At 45.6% G+C, this 25,349-nt stretch overlaps 1 protein-coding gene across 1 annotated transcript in view; it reads left to right on the top strand.

Moving 5' to 3' along the window:
* spire1a (spire-type actin nucleation factor 1a) overlaps window positions 1-14,970 on the top strand; it is a 118,203-nt gene extending 103,233 nt beyond the window's left edge. The window contains exons 12-16 of the mRNA XM_082961381.1: window positions 4,045-4,182; window positions 5,087-5,157; window positions 7,245-7,272; window positions 7,391-7,533; window positions 9,315-14,970. Of these exons, the coding sequence (XP_082817507.1) occupies window positions 4,045-4,182; window positions 5,087-5,157; window positions 7,245-7,272; window positions 7,391-7,533; window positions 9,315-9,561 (627 nt within the window). The 3' untranslated portion in view covers window positions 9,562-14,970. The remainder of the gene's footprint in view (window positions 1-4,044; window positions 4,183-5,086; window positions 5,158-7,244; window positions 7,273-7,390; window positions 7,534-9,314) is intronic.
* Window positions 14,971-25,349: the final 10,379 nt, after the last annotated feature.

The following is a 25,349-nucleotide window of genomic DNA, read 5'->3' as shown; positions in this document are numbered from 1 at the left end:
CCATCTCTACCCCTTCAGAACCAGCTACCTACCTACCTTACCGTCTCTACCCCTTCAGAACCAACTACCTACCTACCTTACCGTCTCTACCCCTTCAGAACCAACTACCTACCTACCTTACCGTCTCTACCTTCAGAACCAACTACCTACCTACCTTACCGTCTCTACCTTCAGAACCAGCTACCTACCTACCTTACCGTCTCTACCCCTTCAGAACCAACTACCTACCTACCTTACCGTCTCTACCTTCAGAACCAGCTACCTACCTACCTTACCGTCTCTACCCCTTCAGAACCAACTACCTACCTACCTTACCATCTCTACCCCTTCAGAACCAGCTACCTACCTACCTTACCGCCTCTACCCCTTCAGAACCAGCTACCTACCTACCTACCTTACCGTCTCTACCCCTTCAGAACCAGCTACCTACCTACCTTACCGTCTCTACCTTCAGAACCAAGTACCTACCTACCTTACCGTCTCTACCCCTTCAGAACCAACTACCTACCTACCTTACCGTCTCTACCCCTTCAGAACCAACTACCTACCTACCTTACCGTCTCTACCCCTTCAGAACCAAGTACCTACCTACCTTACCGTCTCTACCCCTTCAGAACCAGCTACCTACCTACCTTACCGTCTCTACCCCTTCAGAACCAGCTACCTACCTACCTTACCGTCTCTACCCCTTCAGAACCAGCTACCTACCTATCTTACCGTCTCTACCCCTTCAGAACCAGCTACCTACCTTACCGTCTCTACCCCTTCAGAACCAACTACCTACCTTACCGTCTCTACCCCTTCAGAACCAGTGTAGCTGGATATATTTGGGGCTCCCGAGTGGCGCAGCGTTTTAAGGCACTGTATCTCAGTGCTAGAGGCGTCACTACAGACCCTGGTTCGATTCAAGGCTGTATCACAACTGGCCGTGATTGGGAGTCCCATAGGGCGGCGCACAGCTGGCCCAGCGTCGTCCGGGTTTGGCGGGGGGGTAGGTCGTCATTGTAAATAAGACTTTGTTCTTAAATGACTTGCCTGGTTAAGTAAAGGTTAAATAATATGATGTGCCTGGTGGCAGACAGCGAGAGCCCCCTTCTCTGGTATGAGGAGTTCATTAGGATCCTTACCAGCTGCTTGCTTTCTTCTCCCTCTCCTTTTGTATGAATCTCATTTTCTATCAAAGTTGGCCAGCTCAGAAGAGCAGTTTGTACCAGACGGTGTTTTTGTCATCTTCAGAGGCAGATATAATGATAGAATGGTATTCTGGAGGAGGAGTCTGGGTAGTGGTCCTGTCAGGTTAGTGGTCCTGTCAGGTTAGTGGTCCTGTCAGGTTAGTGGTCCTGTCAGGTTAGTGGTCCTGTCAGGTTAGTGGTCCTGTCAGGTTAGTGGTCCTGTCAGGTTAGTGGTCCTGTCTGGGTAGTGGTCCTGTCTGGGTAGTGGTCCTGTCTGGGTAGTGGTCCTGTCTGGTTAGTGGTCCTGTCTGGTTAGTGGTCCTGTCTGGTTAGTGGTCCTGTCTGGTTAGTGGTCCTGTCTGGTTAGTGGTCCTGTCTGGGTAGTGGTCCTGTCTGGGTAGTGGTCCTGTCAGGTGGAAAACCCGGCCCCCAGCGGTGGTGCTAAGGTGGTATGTCATGGCTGTATTATACCACTCCACTCTAACTGTGGATGCGTCCCAGGTCGTCACCACATTGATGTATATTATAACAATATTCAGATATTATTGGACCCCAGACTGCAAAAAAAGATGACCTGGAAACGCACACAATGACTTCATCAATGATCACCTAATACAGCTTTTAGTGTTAAAACTAACACTGTTTGGGAAGACATTTTAGACTTTATACACTCCACCTGACTACATGAGTCACTGGGTGTTAAGATGTCCTCAGAGCTGCTGTGTTGTTCACTTCATTATCAGTCTGGGCATGCTCTGTGTGCTCCCTGGGAGTAATATCCTGGGGGGGTTTAATAACACAACGGGTGGGGTGGGGGGTTAATAACACAACGGGTGGGATGTGGGGGGGTTAATAACACAACGGGTGGGATGGGGTGGGGGGGTTAATAACACAACGGGTGGGATGGGGTGGGGGGGGTTAATAACACAACGGGTGGGATGGGGTGGGGGGGTTAATAACACAACGGGTGGGATGCGGTGGGGGGTTTAATAACACAACGGGTGGGATGCGGTGGGGGGTTTAATAACACAACGGGTGGGGTGGGGTGGGGGGTTAATAACACAACGGGTGGGGTGGGGGGTTAATAACACAACGGGTGGGACGCGGTGGGGGGTTAATAACACAACGGGTGGGACGCGGTGGGGGGTTAATAACACAACGGGTGGGGTGGGTTAACACAACGGGTGGGGTGGGGGTTAATAACACAACGGGTGGGGTGGGTTAACACAACGGGTGGGGTGGGGGTTAATAACACAAAGGGTGGGATGGGGGGGTTAACACAACGGGTGGGATGGGGGTTAATAACACAACGGGTGGGATGGGGGTTAATAACACAACGGGTGGGATGGGGGGGTTAATAACACAACGGGTGGGATGGGGGGTTAATAACACAACGGGTGGGACGCGGTGGGGGGTTAATAACACAACGGGTGGGGGGGTTAATAACACAACGGGTGGGGGGTTAACACAACGGGTGGGGGGGTTAACACAACGGGTGGGGGGGTTAATAACACAACGGGTGGGGTGGGGGGGTTAATAAAACAACGGGTGGGACGCGGTGGGGGGTTAATAACACAACGGGTGGGATGGGGGGGTTAATAACACAACGGGTGGGACGCGGTGGGGGGTTAATAACACAACGGGTGGGGGGGTTAACACAACGGGTGGGGTGGGGGGTTAATAACACAACGGGTGGGGTGGGGGGTTAATAACACAACGGGTGGGGTGGGGGGTTAATAACACAACGGGTGGGGTGGGGGTGTTAATAACACAACGGGTTGGGGTGTTAATAAAACAACGGGTTGGGGGGTTAATAACACAACGAGTGGGACGGGGGGTTAATAACACAACGAGTGGGACGGGGGGTTAATAACACAACGGGTGGGACGCGGCGGGGGGGTTAATAACACAACGGGTGGGATGGGGGGGTTAATAACACAACGGGTTGGGGGGTTAATAAAACAACGGGTTGGGTGGGACGGGGGGGGGGGTTAATAACACAACGGGTGGGACGGGGGGGGGTTAATAACACATCGGGTTGGGGGGTTAATAAAACAACGGGTTGGGTGGGACGGGGGGGGTTAATAACACAACGGGTGGGATGGGGTTAATAACACAACGGGTGGGATGGGGGGTTAATAACACAACGGGTGGGGTGGGGTGGGGGGTTAATAACACAACGGGTGGGACGCCTTGTGGGGGTTAATAACACAACGGGTGGGACGCCGTGTGGGGGTTAATAACACAACGGGTGGGACGCGGTGGGGGGTTAATAACACAACGGGTGGGACGCCGTGTGGGGGTTAATAACACAACGGGTGGGACGCCTTGTGGGGGTTAATAACACAACGGGTGGGACGCCGTGTGGGGGTTAATAACACAACGGGTGGGACGCCGTGTGGGGGTTAATAACAACGGGTGGGACGCGGTGGGGGGTTAATAACACAACGGGTGGGACGCGGCGGGGGGGTTAATAACACAACGGGTGGGACGCGGTGGGGGGTTAATAACACGGTGGGGGGGTTAATAACAACGGGTGGGATGTGGGGGAATTGAGGAGCCGCACGCTTCCATAATGGTGTTGTTTCCATGGTAACCAACCACCTCCATCTTGTTCTGTTGTGCTTAGAGAAAGAAAGTTGTTGTTGGGCTGTAGGTTGTTGGGCTGTAGGTTAACTCAAAGATGCTTTGTTAAAGTGATCATTTTCATGTCAGAATAAAGGTACATCTCCTCTATGGCATGTTGAGCCTTTCCGTTGTCCTGGAGCTTTAATAGTCTGGTCCCACACCTGTTTCGCATCACAAACGGACTAGTACCCAGGCTACTTTATTAAAGCTAAACAGCTGTCTCTGTCTGTGTGTGTTATTTCAGGAGGACTTCTGCTACCCTGTAGAGTGTCTGGCTCTAACAGTAGAAGAGGTGATGCACATCAGACAAGTTCTGGTCAAAGCTGAGCTGGAGAAGTTCCAACAGTACAAAGACATCTACAACGCACTGAGGAAAGGAAAGGTGAGACCTGGGCCTGTCTAGATACTGTACCAGCAGGGCTAGACCCTGGGCCTGTCTAGATACTGTACCAGCGGGGCTGTCTAGATACTGTACCAGCAGGGCTAGACCCTGGGCCTGTCTAGATACTGTACCAGCGGGGCTGGGCCTGTCTAGATACTGTACCAGCGGGGCTGTCTAGATACTGTACCAGCGGGGCTGTCTAGATACTGTACCAGCGGGGCTGTCTAGATACTGTACCAGCGGGGCTGTCTAGATACTGTACCAGCGGGGCTGTCTAGATACTGTACCAGCGGGGCTGTCTAGATACTGTACCAGCGGGGCTGTCTAGATACTGTACCAGCGGGGCTGTCTAGATACTGTACCAGCGGGCCTGTCTAGATACTGTACCAGCGGGGCTGGGCCTGTCTAGATACTGTACCAGCGGGGATGGGCCTGTCTAGATACTGTACCAGCGGGGATGGGCCTGTCTAGATACTGTACCAGCGGGGCTGGGCCTGTCTAGATACTGTACCAGCGGGGCTGGGCCTGTCTAGATACTGTACCAGCGGGGCTGGGCCTGTCTAGATACTGTACCAGCGGGGCTGGGCCTGTCTAGATACTGTACCAGCGGGGCTGGGCCTGTCTAGATACTGTACCAGCGGGGCCGGGCCTGTCTAGATACTGTACCAGCGGGGCCGGGCCTGCTTAGATACTGTACCAGCCGGGCCGGGCCTGTCTAGATACTGTACCAGCGGGGCCGGGCCTGTCTAGATACTGTACCAGCGGGGCCGGGCCTGTCTAGATACTGTACCAGCAGCAAAGTAGTCTGACTGTATTTTCTTGTGCCAGCCCTGTATCGCTTAATGTCTTTGACTTGATATTTACTTGATTTCTGAAATAACCGTTCTCCTCCTCTCTCCTGTAGCTGTGTTTCTCCTGTCAGACTACAAGGTTCTCCATCTTCACCTGGTCTTACACCTGCCAATTCTGCAAAAGGTACATTTTATAGTACAGCTGTATTTATAGTACAGTTGTAGGTTTTTATCGTACAGTTATTTTGTAGACAGGGGTTGGAACCAAAATCATTTTCCAATCGTTTCGTTCTGAACAGAATGTAATTTTATTTTGAGTTCCGACCTGCAAAATAAAGTTCTGAACCAATTGTTTGTTGTTGTTATTGTTCCTTTCTCTTCTGTTTTAAGCCTCTGAAATCATTTTTTTTTATTCATTAGCTTGACATTAACTGACTTCACCAATCAGTGCCGATAGAGCAGCTTGCTATGGACATGGGGCAAGCTATAGTTGTTTTAGCCTATGCATATTTATATGTACATATTCTTATTCATTCCTTTACACTTGTGTGTGTTAGGTAGTTGTTGTGGAATTGTTACGTTATATTACTCGTTGGATATTACTGCACGGTCAGAACTAGAAGCAAAAACATTTCGCTACACTCGCATTAACACCTGCTAAACATGTGTGTGACCAATACAATTTGATTTGATTTTGCAGCCGATAGTGCATGGTTACTGGACATGGTTACTGGACAGACAAGTGTAGGGCGTGAGATGCAACTGAAATGTTGTTGGTGTGAGAGAGAGCGAAAGAGGGTGGAGGAGGCTTGACTTCAAATGCTGGGCATGTTGTTATGAAATGCATTATCTGAATTATGCAGGCAGTTTACTACGGGCACAGAATTACACCTACGGAGTGAGCGACTTCTATTTCTATTTTATTTATTTCACCTTTATTTAACCAGGGAGGCTAGTTGAGAACAAGTTCTCGTTTACAACTGCGACCTGGCCAAGATAAAGCAAAGCAGTGCGACACAGAGTTACAGTTCCTCTATGGAGGACCTTTGAATGGCTGAACTTCAGGGAGTTGGCTTAAAGTTGGACCAGAGCAAGCTAGCAAAGCTTGTGTGTGTGTAGAGCGGCACCAGAATTAAAAACAAGTCTTACCATTTTTGTAGTTAATAAATCCAATGTGAAACTACTGTAGTATCCGCAACTAGCATTGAAACGTTAATGCATTCTTCTCTAATTAAAAATCTCTCCCTAATTTCTGAATCACGCTTGTAACGTCAGTGCAGTAGCCTACGCTACGGAGAGTCCGGTTGCCTACACATACTGCCAAAAATGTTCAGCTGACCGGCAGACACTGGAATACATTTCTATGTGACAGAGTAAGGGCTTTGCATAGGCACCTTGTGTTTTTTGTGGGATGCCAGGGATGCCAGGGGGAAAAAAAATATCTTGACGGTAAATGAGCGTTATTAACTGGTTCCCGTGCTTTTAAAACAACTGTTCTGTTCCGGAGCAGTATAGATCACTTTCGTTCTTGGTTCTCTTTCTGTTCCTCAAAAAACCGTAAAAGAACATTTTTGGTTCTGTTCCCTGAACAGGTTCCAACCCCTGATGTTTATTATTATCTTTCTCTAAAGTAAATTTCACCCAAAAACAATCTCATCATAACCGCAGTAGTTCTGTATTTTGAAAGTTCTACATCTTAACTTGATTGCTCACATGCGAAACAGTTTGGGACTATATGATACAAATACCAAAAGTAGAGCTTTTTGGGTGGAATCTTTGTTCAAAGACATTGTCCAGAATTTTGGTGACTACGAAGTATTTTTCAAACCTCCCGCTTTGGGCTGGATGTGTCAATGTATAGTTCATACATGCAGAATTAGTCTAACCTCACAAATTCCTCGTTTGAAGCGACTGTTTTTCTGTAAGCTGTGCTGCACAATATTTCCTACATTTTCCCCCACATAGACCAGCCCCCTAGCAATTTGAATTCTAGCCAATGAGCTTCAGCCCCTCACCATTTGAGTGACAGCTAGCAAGATGCACACACAGCAGAGAGAGAACAATGACGTATTTGTACGTGTGTGTGTGTGTGTGTGTGTGGGGGGGGGGGGGGGGGGGATGTACTACGCAATTTTCATTGACCACTTTTGGCACATAAACACTACTTTCAGGACTACTGGCTAAAAAGTATACAAAAGTACCGGAGAATCTCTTAACATTAATCAGAATGAATGAGACTTGTTGTGTGACTGAATATTCCTCTCTCTCCAGGCCTGTGTGCTCGCAGTGCTGTAAAAAGGTGAGCTAAAGTCCTCCATGTCCACCCATTGACCACACTTGCCCTTTAATTGTTGACAGATTGGATGTTCAGATCCTCTATTTATCTGACCCTCCTTACTCTGTCCCGTTGTTTCCAGAAGAGACTTCCATCTAAGCCGTATGCCAACCTGTCCATCTCCTCTCTGGGTCCTACTGCCACTCTACCCAGGGAGGAGGCAGAAGGGACATCAGCCTTGGACATCCCTTCGTCCAGCCAGCACCACAGCCGGACCGTCTCAAGGTACACAATAACATCATTATCGGTCTTTGGGCTTAGGGATGTGACGAGTAACATTTAAACTGCTATTCCTTTTATTGTTTAAATGATAATAAAAAAATGCAGATATGGTCCTGAGTATGACCACTAGGGGACAGTACACTTCAATCTACCGCAGTCCTGGCTACCTACCAGACTGAGCAGTTCAATCTACCGCAGTCCTCGCTACCTACCAGACTGAGCAGTTCAATCTACCGCAGTCCTGGCTACCTACCAGACTGAGCAGTTCAATCTACCGCAGTCCTCGCTACCTACCAGACAGAGCAGTTCAATCTACCGCAGTCCTGGCTACCTACCAGACAGAGCAGTTCAATCTTGTTGGTCAGAAGGCTACAGGGCTAGGGGGTTGGCTAGGTACCTGGTATTGTTGGTCAGAAGGCTACAGGGCTAGGGGGTTGGCTAGGTAACCTGGTGTTGTTGGTCAGAAGCCTACAGGGCTAGGGGGTTGGCTAGGTACCTGGTATTGTTGGTCAGAAGGCTGCAGGGCTAGGGGGTTGGCTAGGTACCTGGTATTGTTGGTCAGAAGGCTACAGGGCTAGGTGGTTGGCTAGGTACCTGGTATTGTTGGTCAGAAGGCTACAGGGCTAGGGGGTTGGCTAGGTACCTGGTATTGTTGGTCAGAAGGCTACAGGGCTAGGTACCTGGTATTGTTGGTCAGAAGGCTGCAGGGCTAGGTGGTTGGCTAGGTACCTGGTATTGTTGGTCAGAAGGCTACAGGGCTAGGTGGTTGGCTAGGTACCTGGTATTGTTGGTCAGAAGGCTACGGGGCTAGGTACCTGGCATTGTTGGTCAGAAGGCTACAGGGCTAGGTACCTGGTATTGTTGGTCAGAAGGCTACAGGGCTAGGTGGTTGGCTAGGTACCTGGTATTGTTGGTCAGAAGGCTACAGGGCTAGGTGGTTGGCTAGGTACCTGGTATTGTTGGTCAGAAGGCTACAGGGCTAGGGGGTTGGCTAGGTACCTGGTATTGTTGGTCAGAAGGCTGCAGGGCTAGGGGGTTGGCTAGGTACCTGGTATTGTTGGTCAGAAGGCTCAGGGCAGGGGGGGCTAGGTACCTGGTATTGTTGGTCAGAAGGCTGCAGGGCTAGGGGGTTGGCTAGGTACCTGGTATTGTTGGTCAGAAGGCTACAGGGCTAGGTACCTGGTATTGTTGGTCAGAAGGCTACAGGGCTAGGTACCTGGTATTGTTGGTCAGAAGGCTACAGGGCTAGGTACCTGGTATTGTTGGTCAGAAGGCTACAGGGCTAGGTACCTGGTATTGTTGGTCAGAAGGCTGCAGGGCTAGGTGGTTGGCTAGGTACCTGGTATTGTTGGTCAGAAGGCTACAGGGCTAGGTACCTGGTATTGTTGGTCAGAAGGCTGCAGGGCTAGGTGGTTGGCTAGGTACCTGGTATTGTTGGTCAGAAGGCTGCAGGGCTAGGTGGTTGGCTAGGTACCTGGTATTGTTGGTCAGAAGGCTGCAGGGCTAGGTGGTTGGCTAGGTACCTGGTATTGTTGGTCAGAAGGCTGCAGGGCTAGGTACCTGGTATTGTTGGTCAGAAGGCTACAGGGCTAGGGGGTTGGCTAGGTACCTGCTCTTCCTAAATAAAGGAAGTAGTGAAAAGGACCCTCTTGAAGTCCTTGTCAGGAAGTCCTTGTCAGGAAGTCCTTGTCAGGAAGTCATTGAAAATGGGAATTAGTTCTCAACTGACCCACCTGGTTAAATAAAGTTTAAAGTGAAACCTCCCTTCTGCTCTCCTCCCCCAGGTTATCCAAACGCAAAATGGAGGGGTCTCGTGACAAGCTGGCTCTTCCCAAGGAGCTCACAGAGGATTGGTGTACCGTGGAGGTCTGCATCGACTGTAAGATGTTCATCTCTGAGATCATCTCCAGCAGCAAGCGCTCTCTGGCCACCAAGCGAGCCCGTCTGAAGAGGAAGACCCAGTCCTTCTACTTGTCTTCAGCTAACACAAACGACTACAGACTCTCTGAGAGGACCGTCAACGAGGTTTAGACTACAGACCCTCTGAGAGGACCGTCAACGAGGTTTAGACTACAGACCCTCTGAGAGGACCGTCAACGAGGTTTAGACTACAGACCCTCTGAGAGGACCGTCAACGAGGTTTAGACTACAGACCCTCTGAGAGGACCGTCAACGAGGTTTAGACTACAGACCCTCTGAGAGGACCGTCAACGAGGTTTAGACTACAGACCCTCTGAGAGGACCGTCAACGAGGTTTAGACTACAGACCCTCTGAGAGGACCGTCAACGAGGTTTAGACTACAGACCCTCTGAGAGGACCGTCAACGAGGTTTAGACTACAGACCCTCTGAGAGGACCGTCAACGAGGTTTAGACTACAGACCCTCTGAGAGGACCGTCAACGAGGTTTAGACTACAGACCCTCTGAGAGGACCGTCAACGAGGTTTAGACTACAGACCCTCTGAGAGGACCGTCAACGAGGTTTAGACTACAGACCCTCTGAGAGGACCGTCAACAAGGTTTAGCTTTAGGGTCAGACTTCTCTCTGTCCACTCCTTGGGGGCATCTCAAATCCAAATTGTATTTGTCACATGCTTCTAAAACAACAGTGAAATGCTTCCATTTCATGAACAACTTCTCCATATCGTGCTGCACTTTGACCAGAGCTCAAAGGGACCAGGCTGTTTGTTGGCATTCTAGCTGTGTGATGTATTTAGGCTAAGACTGCTGACCCTAGCTGTCACAGTACTCTATGGACCCTGGTCTAAAGTAGCGCACTATATAGGGAATAGGGTGCCCTTTGAGACAGTCATACTGTCTCAGCTCTCTGCTGCTAATCACTGTGCAATAATGATAGAGGTGACCATTGTAGAAAATGTGTTTAGTGTATACTACCTACCTGGATGGATGGATGGATGGTTCTAGACAGGTGTTCAGTGTGTTAGTGTATACTACCTACCTGGATGGATGGATGGTTCTAGACAGGTGTTCAGTGTGTTAGTGTATACTACCTACCTGGATGGATGGTTCTAGACAGGTGTTCAGTGTGTTAGTGTATACTACCTACCTGGATGGATGGATGGTTCTAGACAGGTGTTCAGTGTGTTAGTGTATACTACCTACCTGGATGGATGGATGGTTCTAGACAGGTGTTCAGTGTGTTAGTCTATACTACCTACCTACCTGGATGGATGGATGGTTCTAGACAGGTGTTCAGTGTGTTAGTGTATACTACCTACCTGGATGGATGGATGGTTCTAGACAGGTGTTCAGTGTGTTAGTGTATACTACCTACCTGGATGGATGGATGGTTCTAGACAGGTGTTCAGTGTGTTAGTCTATACTACCTACCTACCTGGATGGATGGATGGTTCTAGACAGGTGTTCAGTGTGTTAGTCTATACTACCTACCTACCTGGATGGATGGATGGTTCTAGACAGGTGTTCAGTGTGTTAGTGTATACTACCTACCTGGATGGATGGATGGTTCTAGACAGGTGTTCAGTGTGTTAGTGTATACTACCTACCTGGATGGATGGATGGTTCTAGACAGCTGTTCAGTGTGTTAGTGTATACTACCTACCTGGATGGATGGTTCTAGACAGGTGTTCAGTGTGTTAGTGTATACTACCAACCTGGACCTGGATGGATGGTTCTAGACAGGTGTTCAGTGTGTTAGTGTATACTACCTACCTGGATGGATGGATGGTTCTAGACAGGTGTTCAGTGTGTTAGTGTATACTACCTACCTGGATGGATGGATGGTTCTAGACAGGTGTTCAGTGTGTTAGTGTATACTACCTACCTGGATGGATGGTTCTAGACAGGTGTTCAGTGTGTTAGTGTATACTACCTACCTGGATGGATGGATGGTTCTAGACAGGTGTTCAGTGTGTTAGTGTATACTACCTACCTGGATGGATGGTTCTAGACAGGTGTTCAGTGTGTTAGTGTATACTACCTACCTGGATGGATGGATGGATGGTTCTAGACAGGTGTTCAGTGTGTTAGTGTATACTACCTACCTGGATGGATGGTTCTAGACAGGTGTTTAGTATATACTACCTACCTGGATGGATGGTTCTAGATATTTGTTGAATAGACAGCATGGGTTCTCTTCCCCTAACCCCTGGTCTCAGGAACGATTGGGTTAGTGTATTGTTACAGCTGTGGGCGGACGACTAGCTAGCCGTTGACAGAAACAAATTCACAGTATAATAGTCCACGGATAAAGTATCTAACACAGTACAGATGAGCTATTATAATATTTAACCATTTCTCATTCTCTCACGTTATGTGATTAACCCCAATATACTGAACAAACATATAAACGCAACACTGAGTTATAGTTCATAAAAAAGGAAATCCAGTCAATTGAAATAAATGAATTAGGCCATAATCTATGGATGTCACATGACTGGGCAGGTTGCAGCCATGGGTGGGCCTTGGTGGGCAAAGGCCCAACTGCTTGGCTGCCAGGCCCAGCCAATCAGAATGAGTATACTCCTCAGCCCTCCCCCAGACGATCCATCAGATGAAGAAGCCGGAAGTGGAGGTCCTGGGTTGGCGTGGTAACTTGTGGTCTCTGCGGTTGTGAGGCCGGTTGGATGTACTGCCAAATTCTCTAAAACGACGTTGGAGGAGGCTTATGGTAGAGATATTAACATTTAATTATCTGTAAACAGCTCTGGTGGACATTCCTGTAGTCAGCATGGCAATTGCGCACTCCCTCAAAACATCAGACATCTGTGGCATTGTGTTGCGTGACAAAACTTCACATTTAAGTGGTCTTTTATTATCCCCAGCACAAGGTGCACCTGTGTAATGATCATGATGTTTGTTTTTCTTCTTGATGTGCCACACCTGTCAGGTGGATGGATTATTTTGGCAAAGGAGTAATGCTCACTGACAGGGATGTAAACGAATTTGTGCACAACATTTTAGAGAAATCAGCTTTTTATGCGTATGGAACATTTCTGGGATCTTTTATTTCAGCTCATGAAACATGGGACCAACACTTTACATTTTGTGTTTTATATTTTTGTTCGGTGTATTTAGGGGAGTTGAATTAGGGGGACCATTCAAACAGCTGCTGAGATCACCGAGGTGGTCGATCGTTCGGGACACTGCCCTAGTCTAACAGGCAATGCACTATAGAGCCATCAGGTCTTAACAGGCTAGTTTCCATAGGCATGACCAATCTAGGCATTTTAATTCTAAGGCAGTCTCTGCCACGCCCCAGCCAATGAAATTAAACCAAATGACATGCCTATGGTAGTCTCTGCCACTCCCCAGCCAATCAAATTAAACCAAATGACATGCCTATGGTAGTCTCTGCCACGCCCCAGCCAATCAAATTAAACCAAATGACATGCCTATGGTAGTCTCTGCCACGCCCCAGCCAATCAAATTAAACCAAATGACATGCCTATGGTAGTCTCTGCCACGCCCCAGCCAATCAAATTAAACCAAATGACATGCCTATGGTAGTCTCTGCCACTCCCCAGCCAATCAAATTAAACCAAATGACATGCCTATGGTAGTCTCTGCCACTCCCCAGCCAATCAAATTAAACCAAATGACATGCCTATGGTAGTCTCTGCCACTCCCCAGCCAATCAAATTAAACCAAATGACATGCCTATGGTAGTCTCTGCCACTCCCCAGCCAATCAAATTAAACCAAATGACATGCCTATGGTAGTCTCTGCCACTCCCCAGCCAATCAAATTAAACCAAATGACATGCCTATGGTAGTCTCTGCCACGCCCCAGCCAATCAAATTAAACCAAATGACATGCCTATGGTAGTCTCTGCCACTCCCCAGCCAATCAAATTAAACCAAATGACATGCCTATGGTAGTCTCTGCCACTCCCCAGCCAATCAAATTAAACCAAATGACATGCCTATGGTAGTCTCTGCCACTCCCCAGCCAATCAAATTAAACCAAATGACATGCCTATGGTAGTCTCTGCCACTCCCCAGCCAATCAAATTAAACCAAATGACATGCCTATGGTAGTCTCTGCCACGCCCCAGCCAATCAAATTAAACCAAATGACATGCCTATGGTAGTCTCTGCCACTCCCCAGCCAATCAAATTAAACCAAATGACATGCCTATGGTAGTCTCTGCCACGCCCCAGCCAATCAAATTAAACCAAATGACATGCCTATGGTAGTCTCTGCCACGCCCCAGCCAATCAAATTAAACCAAATGACATCCCCAGCCAATCAAATTAAACCAAATGTTACGCTACTCCAAATTTTTGGCCTTTTTTTTTTTGTCTTCTAAAATTGGATTGGCTGGGAAACAGGGTAAGGTCAGAGGTCAAATGATTTGGTGTGTTTTAGTCACTTGTTTACTATGATGTATTTGGATCATTTCTGTGCCTGGTGCCACACTAAATGCCCCTCCTGTCTGAATACCATGTCATTCTATGGACCTGTAGTATATTGGCAATAACCTGATGAGGAAGTGATATGGGGATTCTAGAAGCAGCATTTTCTTTATCTTGGTTCCTAGTTGACCAATAGGATCTCAGAATGGTGGCATGTGATTGTGTACATGCTGTATCTAAAACCGTCCATGATCTATTATATTCTAGTGTGTGTATATATATATTATTATATATATATATATTATATAACAATGTTTTTCCAGGAATATTATCTTAAAGATTTGTATTTTTTTTTTTTGTATGTAATATTGACTTTATCTCCTGTCGGGATCAGAACAGATCACATAGACAGTCCTTCTAGACCAGTTTGATCTGGATCAAACCAGATAGATAGACCAGTTAGGTCTGGATCAAACCAGATAGGTAGGTAGTCCTTCTCGGCCAGTCAGGTCTGGATAGTACTTTTACTGTACCAATGTATTGTTGTTTTTGAAGTTGCTTCTCTTTACTCATTTAATTTAAAATCTTAATCTTTTGTTTGTTCCACGTCGTGAAGTTAGTGTGAAGTGACGGTATCCTAGAGTTAATGGTGTTTGTTAGAGGGGGTTTGGAAGCAGGTGTCAGCAAAGCACATCTTTCTGAAAGTACAGGGTTTAATGTTTTTAACATCTCTTATTTCAAGTCATTTCAAGTAATCTAAATCTATTTACAAAGAATTTTAATGCACCCTTAAAATAATAATTTATTCACGCACACGATCCATTCATAGTCTGCCAAGAGACGACACACGGACGCGTTGTTATTCATACACACAAATCCTACAGACACTCACCCAATCTGCAATTTTCTAATTGATTTATTTTCTGACCTCTTGTACCATCCGCGGCAGAAAGATCAGAAGTATAACAAGTTTGACATGAGTAATGCCAATATCATCCTCCCATTAAATGTTCATTTGGACCGTATGGATACAGTGAGGAAGGAATGGTGTGCATGCTATAATTATTATTATTATTGTTTTTTTTTTCTTATTTTATTTAAAAATGGCAATAAAATTATCTTTCTTTTGAATTCTGTGTTGTAGTATTTCTGCTCTTCACACGACAGGGTTGAAATGAAGTATTCCTTTAATAAATTACAGTATTGTGTATGTCAGAGGTCAGCTCAACAGTTTAAAAAAAATAAAATAAAACATCCCAACTTGAGATCGAAACTACCTATCAGTTGTGTACATCAGCCATGATTAAAGTAGTGTTTATCAGCCATGGATATCACTGCATGATTAAAGTAGTGTTTATCAGCCATGGATATCAGCCATGATTAAAGTAGTGTTTATTAGCCATGGATATCAGCAATGGATATCACTACATGATTAAAGTAGTGTTTATCAGCCATGGATATCAGCCATGATTAAAGTAGTGTTTATCAGCCATGGTTATCACCGCATGATTAAAGTAGTGTTTATCAGCCATGGTTATCACCGCATGATTAAAGTAGTGTTTATCAGCCATGGATATCACCGCATGATTAAAGTAGTGTTTATCAGCCATGGATATCACTACATGATTAAAGTAGTGTTTATTAGCCATGGATATCAGCCATGATTAAAGTAGTGTTTATTAGCCATGGATATCAGCCATGATTAAAGTAGTGTTTATCAGCCATGGTTATCACCGCATGATTAAAGTAGTGTTTATCAGCCATGGATATCACCGCATGAGTAAAGTAGTGTTTATCAGCCATGGATATCACCAGTCGGATCAACACTCCAAACAGCCTACCGACCGCTCGGAGGCGTCCGCGTGGTCCTAAAGCACACCGTTGCGTCGTTTTGTATCACATTTCAATAGTAAAACTCGGGGAGACGACAGTGCAAATTCAGAATGTGGGGGGGGGGCATGCCCCCCCGATCCCCGGTGAAAGTTGTGCCCCTGGATTTAAGGGAAGAAGCTACGCAGTGCATTTGGGAAGTATTCAGACATTTTGATACATTACAGCCTTGTTCTAAAATAGATTTTTTTTTTTAAATCGACACAACACCCCATAATGACAAAGCGAAAACATTTTTTTTAATGTTTTTTGGAGCTGTATACAATATTAAAAATGTACACCTTATTTACATAGCTATTCAGACCCTTTGCAACGAGACTTGAAATTGAGCTCGGGTGCATCCTGTTTCCATTGATCATCCTTCAGATGTTTCTACAACTTGATTGGAGTCCACCTGTGGTAAATTCAATTGATTGGACATGATTTGGAAAGGCACACCTGTCTATATAAGGTCCAACAGTTGACAGTGCATGTCAGAGCAAAAACCAAGCCATTGTCCGTAGAGCGCCGAGACAGGATTGTGTTGAGGCACAGATCTGGGGAAGGGGTACCAAAAACATGTCTTCAGCATTGAAGGTCCCCAAGAACTCAGTGGCCTCCATCATTCTTAAATGGAAGCACTTTGGAACCAGCAAATCCTTTCCGGCGGCCGCCTGAGCAAACAGCAATCGGGGGAGAAGGGCCTTGGTCAGGGAGGTGACCAAGAACCTGATGGTCACTCTAACAGAGCTCCAGAGTTCCTCTGTTGAGATGGGAGAACCTTCCAGAAGGACAACCATCTCTGCAGCACTCCACCAATCAGGCCTTTATAGTAGAGTGGCCAGACGGAAGCCACTCCTCCGTAAAAGGCACATGACAGCCCACTTGCCTAAAGGACTCTGACCATGAGAGACAAGATTCTCTGGTCTGATGAAATTAAGATTCACTGCATTTAACCATGGAAAGAGGTCTGGTGATATGGCTGAATATAGACTGTAGTTATTCCCTCCACAGGCAATCAAACAAGCAAAATGCCGGTACAGGGACAAGGTGGAGTCGCAATTCAACGGCTCAGACACGAGACGTATGTGGCAGGGTCTACAGGACAATCACGGACTACAAAAAGAAAACCAGCCACGTCACGGACACCGACGTCCCGCTTCCAGACAAACTGAACACCTTCTTTGCCCGCTTTGAGGATAATACAGTGCCACCAACGTGGCCCGCTTCCAAGGACTGTGGGCCCCCCCTCTCCTTCTCCGTGGCCGACGTGAGTAAGACATTTAAACGTTAACCCTCGCAAGGCTGCCGGCCCAGACGGCATCCCAAGCCATGTCCTCAGAGCATGAGCAGACCAGCTGGCTGGTGTGTTTACGGACATATTCAATCGCTCCCTATCCCAGTCTGCTGTCCCCACATGCTTCAAGATGGCCACCATTGTTCCTGTACCCAAGAAGGCAAAGGTAACTGAAGTAAATGACTAGTAGCACTCACTTCTGTCATCATGAAGTGCGTTGAGACGTAGTCAAGGATCATATCACCTCCACCTTACCGGCCACCCTGGACCCACTTCAGTTTGCGTATTGCCCCAACAGGTCCACAGACGACATGCAATCGCCATCACACTGCACACTGCCCTAACCCATCTGGACAAAAGGAATACCTATGTAAGAATGCTGTTCTTTGACTACAGCTCAGCCTTCAACACCATAGTACCCTCCAAGCTCATCATTAAGATTGAGGCCCTGGGTCTCAACCCCTCCCTATGCAACTGGGTCCTGGACTTCCTGACGGGCTGCCCCCAGGTGGCGAAGGTAGGAAACATCTCCACTTCACTGACCCTCAACACTGGGGGCCCCACAAGGGTGCGTTCTCAGCCCTCTCCTGTACTCCCTGTTCACCCATGACTGCGTGGCCATGCACGCCTCCAACTCAATCATCAAGTTTGCAGACGACACTACAGTGTTAGGCTTGATTACCAACAACGACGAGACGGCCTACAGGGAGGAGGTGAGGGCCCTCGGAGTGTGGTGTCAGGAAAATACCCTCTCACTCAACGTCAACAAAACAATGGAGAAGATCGTGGACTTCAGGAAACAGCAGAGGGAGCAGCCCCCTATCCACATCGATGGGACAGTAGTGGGGAAGGTGGAAAATCTTAAATTCCTGGGCGTACACATCACAGACAAACTGAAATGGTCCACTCACACAAACAATGTGGTGAAGGCGTAGCAGCGCCTCCAACCTCAAGAGGCTGAAGAAATTTGTCTTGTCACCCAAAACCCTGACAAAGTTTTACAGATGCACAATCGAGAGCATCCTGTCGGGCTGTATCACAGCCTGGTACGACAACTGCTCCGCCCTCAACCGTAAGGCTCTCCAGAGGGTAGTGAGGTCTGCACAATGCAACACCAGGGGCAAACTACCTGCCCTCCAGGACACCTACAGCACCCGATGTCACAGGAAGGCCAAAAAGATCATCAAGGACAACAACCACCCGAGCCACTGCCTGTTCACCCCGCTATCATCCAGAAGGCGAGGTCAGTACAGGTGCATCAAAGCTTGGACCGAGAGATTGAGAAACAGCTTCAATCTCCAGGCATTCAGACTGTTAAACAGCCATCACTAACTCAGAGAGGCTGCTGCCTACACTGAGGCTCATATCACTGGCCACTTTAATAAATGGATCACAAGTCACTTAAATAATGGCACGTTAATGTTTACATATCTTAAATTACTCATATCATGTGTATATACTGTGTTTTACTGCACCTTGTCTATGCTGCTTGGCCATCGCTCATCCATATATTTATATGTACATATTCTCATTCACCCCTTTAGATTTGTGTGTATTAGGTAGTTGTTGGGGAATTGTTTGATTACTTGTTGGATATTACTGCACTGTTGGAACTAGAAGCACAAGCATTTCACTACACTCGCATTAACACCTGCTAAACATGTGTATGTGACCAATAAGATTTGATTTGAGATTGAACTCCGGCCTGAATGCCTAGCATCACGTCTGGAGGAAACCTGGCACCATCCCTACGGTGAAGCATGATGGTTGCATCATGCTTTGGGGAGGTTTTTCAGCGGCAGGGACTGGGAGACTAGTCAGGATCAAGGGAAATATGAATGGAGCAAAGTATTGAGAGATCCTATATGAAAACCAGCTCCAGACTGGAGTGAAGGTTCACCTTCCAACAGGACAACGACCCTAAGCACACAGTCAAGACAACGCAGGAGTGGCTTCGGGACAATTCTCTGAATGTCTTTGAGTGGCCCAGCCAGAGCCCGGACTTGAACCCGATCGAACATCTGTGGAGAGACCTGAAAATAGCTGTGCAGCGACGCTCCCTATCCAACCTGACAGAGCTTGAGAGGATCTGCAGAGAAGATCATGAGAAACTCCCCAAATACAGGTGTGCCAAGCTTGTAGCGTCATACCCAAAAAGACTCAATGCTGTAATCGCTGCCAAAGATACTTCAACAAAGTATGTAAATCTGATATTTCAGTTATTTTTTATATACATTTGCAAAAATCTCAACCTGTTTTTGCTTTGTAATTATCGGCTATTGTGTGTAGATTGAAGAGAATAAACAATTTAATCAAATTTGGAATAAGGCTGTAATGTAACAAAAGGTGGAAAAGTTAAGGGGTTTGAGTACTTTACGAATGAACATACCCAGCCTTTCTAATTGACCCGGGTATCCTCAAATCAAAGTTTATTTGTCACGTGCGCTGAATACAACAGGTGAAACGCTTACTTACAGGCTCTAACCAATAGTGCAAAAAAGGTATTAGGTGAACAATAGATAGGTAAAGAAATAAAACAACAGTAAAAAGACAGGCTACGGTGGGGGGGAAAAAATATTTGATCCCCTGCTGATTTTGTACGTTTGCCCACGGACAAAGAAATGATCAGTCTATAATTTTAATAGTAGGTTTATTTGAACAGTGAGAGACAGAATAACAACAACAAAAATATCCAGAAAAACGCATGTCAAAAATTTAATAAAATGATTTGTTTTACTTTTTTTACGTTATCTGTACTTTACTATTTATATTTTTGACAACGTTATACTTTTACTTCACTACATTCCTAAAGAAAATTATGTACTTTTTACTCCGTACATTTCCCCTGACACCCAAAAGTACTCGTTACATTTTGAATGCTTAGCAGGACAGTGAAATGGTCTAATTCACACAATTATCAAGAGAATTTAACATAAGGATAAAAAAAAAAATACTTAAGTATAGTTTAGCAATTACATTTACTTTTGATACTTAAGTATATTTAAAACCAAATATTTTTTTACTTTTACTAAAGTAGGATTTTGATGAGTGACTTTCACTTTTACTTGATTAATTTTCTATTAAGTTATCTTTACTTTTACTCAAGTATGACAATTGGGTATTTTTTTAAACCACTGCTTGTCCGGGATAATATTGACAATCCGGAGTGCCAATTGTTTGCTTCGGCGGAATACAGGCATGAGGTGACAGAATTCTGCGCGAAATTTATGGTGGAAAAATCTAAATTGAACTTTTCTTGTTCTCAACTCGTGTGGCTGGGCTACGCTAGGGCCTGATGGATGTATCCCCCTTGCCTTGTCATCTGTCCCTATCTGAATGGCTTGTGCTACCTGGAACTAGCCTGTCGAGGAAGTTATCTCCATCTGCTTCTCCTCCTCCATCTTGTAGTGAAGCAGACGGAAAACAGCAAGAAGAGTATTCCAATCAAGTAGTCGTGGAAACGGCGGCGGTATACTGCAAAGCTGACTGGACCGTCTGCGAGAGGTCCGCAGCAGATTGACATAAGGAATAGCTTCGCTGCACTGGTGCCTGGTCTACTGGTGCCTGGTCTACTGGTGCCTGGTCTACTGGTGCCTGGTCTACTGGTGCCTTCATCTCTGGGACAGCCTGTGTCTGTGACGGCTGTCCTGACTCCCAACTCCAGCAGTGGCTTCGTCGTCGAGTTTGGCTCCTTTCCCACTTTCTGGATCTGACGGGGCACTGCCTGTTGTGGTGAGAAATGTCTCAGTCCCTGGAGCAAAAACGTCGTGCAATCCAGGAGCATGACATCAATAATTATCAATAAACTGCTCCCAAAACAGGAAATCGAGGAGATTGAGTCTATCAATGACATTATGAAGGGCATCTCAGAACAGCTGAAGATTAATTTTAAAGAACTAATTGGGTTGATTGATTGACACCACCTGAGCATGAGTACAGGACATCAATAAACTGCTCCCAAAACAGGAAATCGAGGAGATTGAGTCTCTCGTAGTTCATGTCGGATTCAATGACATTATGAACAGATGAAGATGAATTTTAAAGAACTAATTGGGTTGATTGATTGACACCAACAAACAACCCCTTTTCTATCTGTCCCTGTACCCGCCATAAATCGTGGCATTGAACGGTTCAGCAGACTTTTAGTCCTCCATAACTTGCTACGAGACTATTGCAGTTCTGTGCGTGTAACATTTATTGACAATTTTCACACCGTCTGGAAACAAAGCTCGTTTTATAAGGAGGATGGGATCCACCCAAATCACTTGGATTCCTGGATCAGGCTGCTTTGACAGAACGACTTATCAATGATCCAAGCCCAGCTCTGTTAATCCCTACCATTGTGTAGGTGAGTTTTCATAATGCTTCAGCAAATGTGCATTATACTAGGGGCGTTGGTAGACACAATGTATGTAACCTAATTGCTGTCCCTCTAACTGCCCTGAGTGCCACTGCTGATCCTACAGCTATTGTATGCAGTAATCATGTGCCTATGAACCAGATTTATACTGTTAGCACTGAGGTGGTGTGCCCCTAGTAGGAAGTCCACTGTGTGCAGCACACCCTGCACTAACATAAATAACATGAGCAGATCTACTGCTGCTAAGCCTCCCAGTAAAGCAATGAAAACAAGCATGCATCCCAGAAAAGTGCTAAAAATAGATAAGCTACCTTGGCAAGGAAAATACCTGTCTATTTGTGGAAAAATTACCCTGGTTAACTCTTTTAGTTATATCCCAGTTTACGTATTTGCTTATGGTCTTGCCTACACCTAGCGACTTGTTCTTAAAAATATTACATTTTATTTGGAACGGCAAGCCAGACAAAATTATTAAATATTAATGCATTAGCCCTCTCACTAAAGGTTTCAGTCATATAAAGGTTATACTTAAATATAAAGTTATACTTAAATCCAAACGTGTTCTCTAGCAGATTACTAAGAATGTCTCACCCCGTGTTCAAGAATGGCCTTATTCGCTTTATTCAGATTAGAGATTTTCGATGTACTGATATGCAAAACAACACAGGATTTAAATTATTATAGAACATTTTTGCAACCAATAGAATGTTATTTATATGGTGGATACAACCTTCCCGATTCTGCAGATTTTGCTGTTCCATTCACTGAATCAGAAGGCTCATTCGTCACAACCCACTTCTATTGCCAATTACTTTAATGATTTTGTTCGCTGGCAAGATTCGCTAACTTAGGCATGACATGCCAGCAACAAACGCTGACACTACACATCCAAGTATAACTGATAAAATTATGAAAGACAAGCGTTGTCCTTTTGAATTCCATAAAGTGAGTGTGGAAGAAGTGAACAAAAATTGTTGTCTATCAACACTGACAAGCCACTGGGGTCTGACAACTTGGATGGAAAATGACTGAGGATAATAGCGGACGATATTGACACTCCTATTTGCCACATCTTCAATTTAAGCCTATTAGAAAATGTGTGCCCTCAGGCCTGGAGGGAAATCATTCCACTACCAAAGAATAGTAAAGCCCCCTTTACTGGCTCAAATAGCTGACCAATCAGCCTGTTACCAACCCTTAGTAAACTTCTGGAAAAAAATGGTGTTTTACCAGATACAATGATATTTTACTGTAAACAAATTAACAACAGACTTTTAGCACGCTTATAGGGAATGACATTCAACAAGCACAGAACTTACACAAATGACTGATGATTGGGTGAGAGAAATTGATGATAAAAAGATTGGGGGGCTGTTTTGTTAAACTTCAGTGCGGCTTTTGACATTATCGATCATACTCTGCTGCTGGAAAAACTTGTGTTATGGCTTTACACCCCCTGCTATACTGTGGATGAAGAGTTACCTGTCTAACAGAACACAGAGGGTGTTATTTAATGGAAGCCTCTCCAACATAATCCATGTAGAATCAGGAATTCCCCAGGGCAGCTGCCAAGGCCCCTTACTTTTTTTTCTATCTTTACTAACGACATACCACTGGCTTTGAGTAAAGCCACTGTGTCTATGGTTATACACGTCAGTTACTACAGCGAGTGAAATCACTGCAAAACAAGACAAAGAGCAGCAGTTAGTTTCAGAATGGGTGGCAAGGAATAAGTTAGTCCTAAATATTTTAAAAAAAAACTAAAAGCATTGCATTTGGGAAAAATCAACTCAATCTTGTAATAAATAATGTGGAAATTGAGCAAGTTCAGGGGACTAAACTGCTTGGAGTAACCCTGGATTGTAAACTGTCATGGTCAAAACATGTTGATACAACTGTAGCTAAGATGGGGAGAAGTCTGTCCATGGTAAAGAACTGCTCTACTTTCTAAATAGCACTGTCAACAAGGCAGGTCCTACAGGCCCTAGTTTCTACCTTCTTAACAGCACTATCAACAAGGCAGGTCCTACAGGCCCTAGTTTCTACCTTCTTAACAGCACTATCAACAAGGCAGGTCCTACAGGCCCTAGTTTCTACCTTCTTAACAACACTATGAACAAGGCAGGTCCTACAGGCCCTAGTTTCTACCTTCTTAACAACACTATCAACAAGGCAGGTCCTACAGGCCCTAGTTTCTGCCTTCTTAACAACACTATCAACAAGGCAGGTCCTACAGGCCCTAGTTTCTACCTTCTTAACAGCACTATCAACAAGGCAGGTCCTACAGGCCCTAGTTTCTACCTTCTTAACAGCACTATCAACAAGGCAGGTCCTACAGGCCCTAGTTTCTACCTTCTTAACAACACTATCAACAAGGCAGGTCCTAGTTTTGTCACACCTGGACTACTGTTCAGCCATGTGGTCAAATGCCACAGAGGGACCTCGGAAAATTGCAATTGTCTCAGAACAGGGCAGCACGGCTGGTCCTTAGATGTACACAGAGACCTAACATGAATAATATGCATGTAAATCTCTCCTGGCTCAAAGTGGAGGGGAGATTAACTTCATCACTACTTGTTATTGTAAGTATTGACATGTTGAAAGCACAGAGATCTCTGTTTAAACTACTAGCACACAGTTCGGACACCCATACATACCCCACAAGACATGCCACCAGAGGTCTCTTCACAGTCCCCAAGTCCAGAACAGACTATGGGAGGCGCACAGTACTACATAGAGCCATGACTACATGGAACTCTATTCCACATCAGGTAACTGATGCAAGCAGTAGAATCAGATTTAAAAAACAGATAGAAATACACCTTATGGAACAGCAGGGACTGTGAAGAGAGACACACAGGTACATACACATAAGACACACACGTACACATGAATGTTGTATTGTAGATATGTAGTAGTAGATTAGTGGCCTGAGGGAACACAATGTGTTATGAAATGTAATATTTTAAATTGTACAGTGGCAAGAAAAAGTGTGCGAACCCTTTGGAAATATCTGGATTTCTGCATAAATGGGTCATCAAATTTGATCTGATCTTCATCTAGGTCACAACAATAGACAAACACAGTCTGCTTAAACTAATAAAACACCAGCAATTATTTGTTTTCGTGTCTTTATTGAACACACCGTGTAAACATTGACAGTGCAGGGTGGAAGAAGTATGTGAACCCTTTTGATTTAATAACAGGTTGACCCTCCTTTGGCAGCAATAACCTCAACCAAACGTTTTCTGTAGTTGTGGATCAGACCTGCACAACGGTCAGGAGAAATTTTGGACAATTCCTCTTTATAAAACTGTTTCAGTTCAGCAATATTATTGGGATGTCTGGCGTGAACTGCTCTCTTGAGGTCATGCCACTGCATCTCAATCAGGTTGCGGTCAGAACTCTGACTGGGCCACTCTAGAAGCTGTATTTTCTTCTGTTGAAGCCATTCTGTTGTGGATTTACTGCTGTGTTTTGGGTCGTTGTCCTGTTTGCCAGAGGGCCAACTTCTGCTGAGCTTCAATTTGCAGACAGATAGCCTAACATTCTCCTGCAAAATGTCTTGATAAACTTGGAAATTCATTTTTCCGTAAATGATAGCAAGCTGTCCATGCCCTGAGGCAGCAAAGCAGCCCCAAACTAGGATGCTCCCTCCACCATACTTTACAGTTGGGATGAGGTTTTGATGTTGGTGTGCTGTGCCTTTTTTTCTCCACATAGTGTTATATATTCCTTCCAAACAACTCAACTGTAGTTACATCTGTCCACAGAATATTTTGCCAGTAGCGCTGTGGAACATCCAGGTGCTCTTTTGCAAACTTCAGACGTGCAGCAATGTTTTTAGTTTTTTTTGGACAGCAATGGCTTCTTCCGTGGTGTCCTCCCATGAACACCATTCTTGTTTAGTGTTTTGCGTATCGTAGACTCGTCAACAGAGATGTCAGCATGTTCC

This window comes from Salmo salar, chromosome 14 (assembly GCF_965601325.2).
Source record: "Salmo salar chromosome 14, fSalSal1, whole genome shotgun sequence".
Classification (NCBI taxonomy): Eukaryota; Metazoa; Chordata; class Actinopteri; order Salmoniformes; family Salmonidae; genus Salmo; species Salmo salar.
This window is presented reverse-complemented; position numbering and strand designations above follow the sequence as displayed.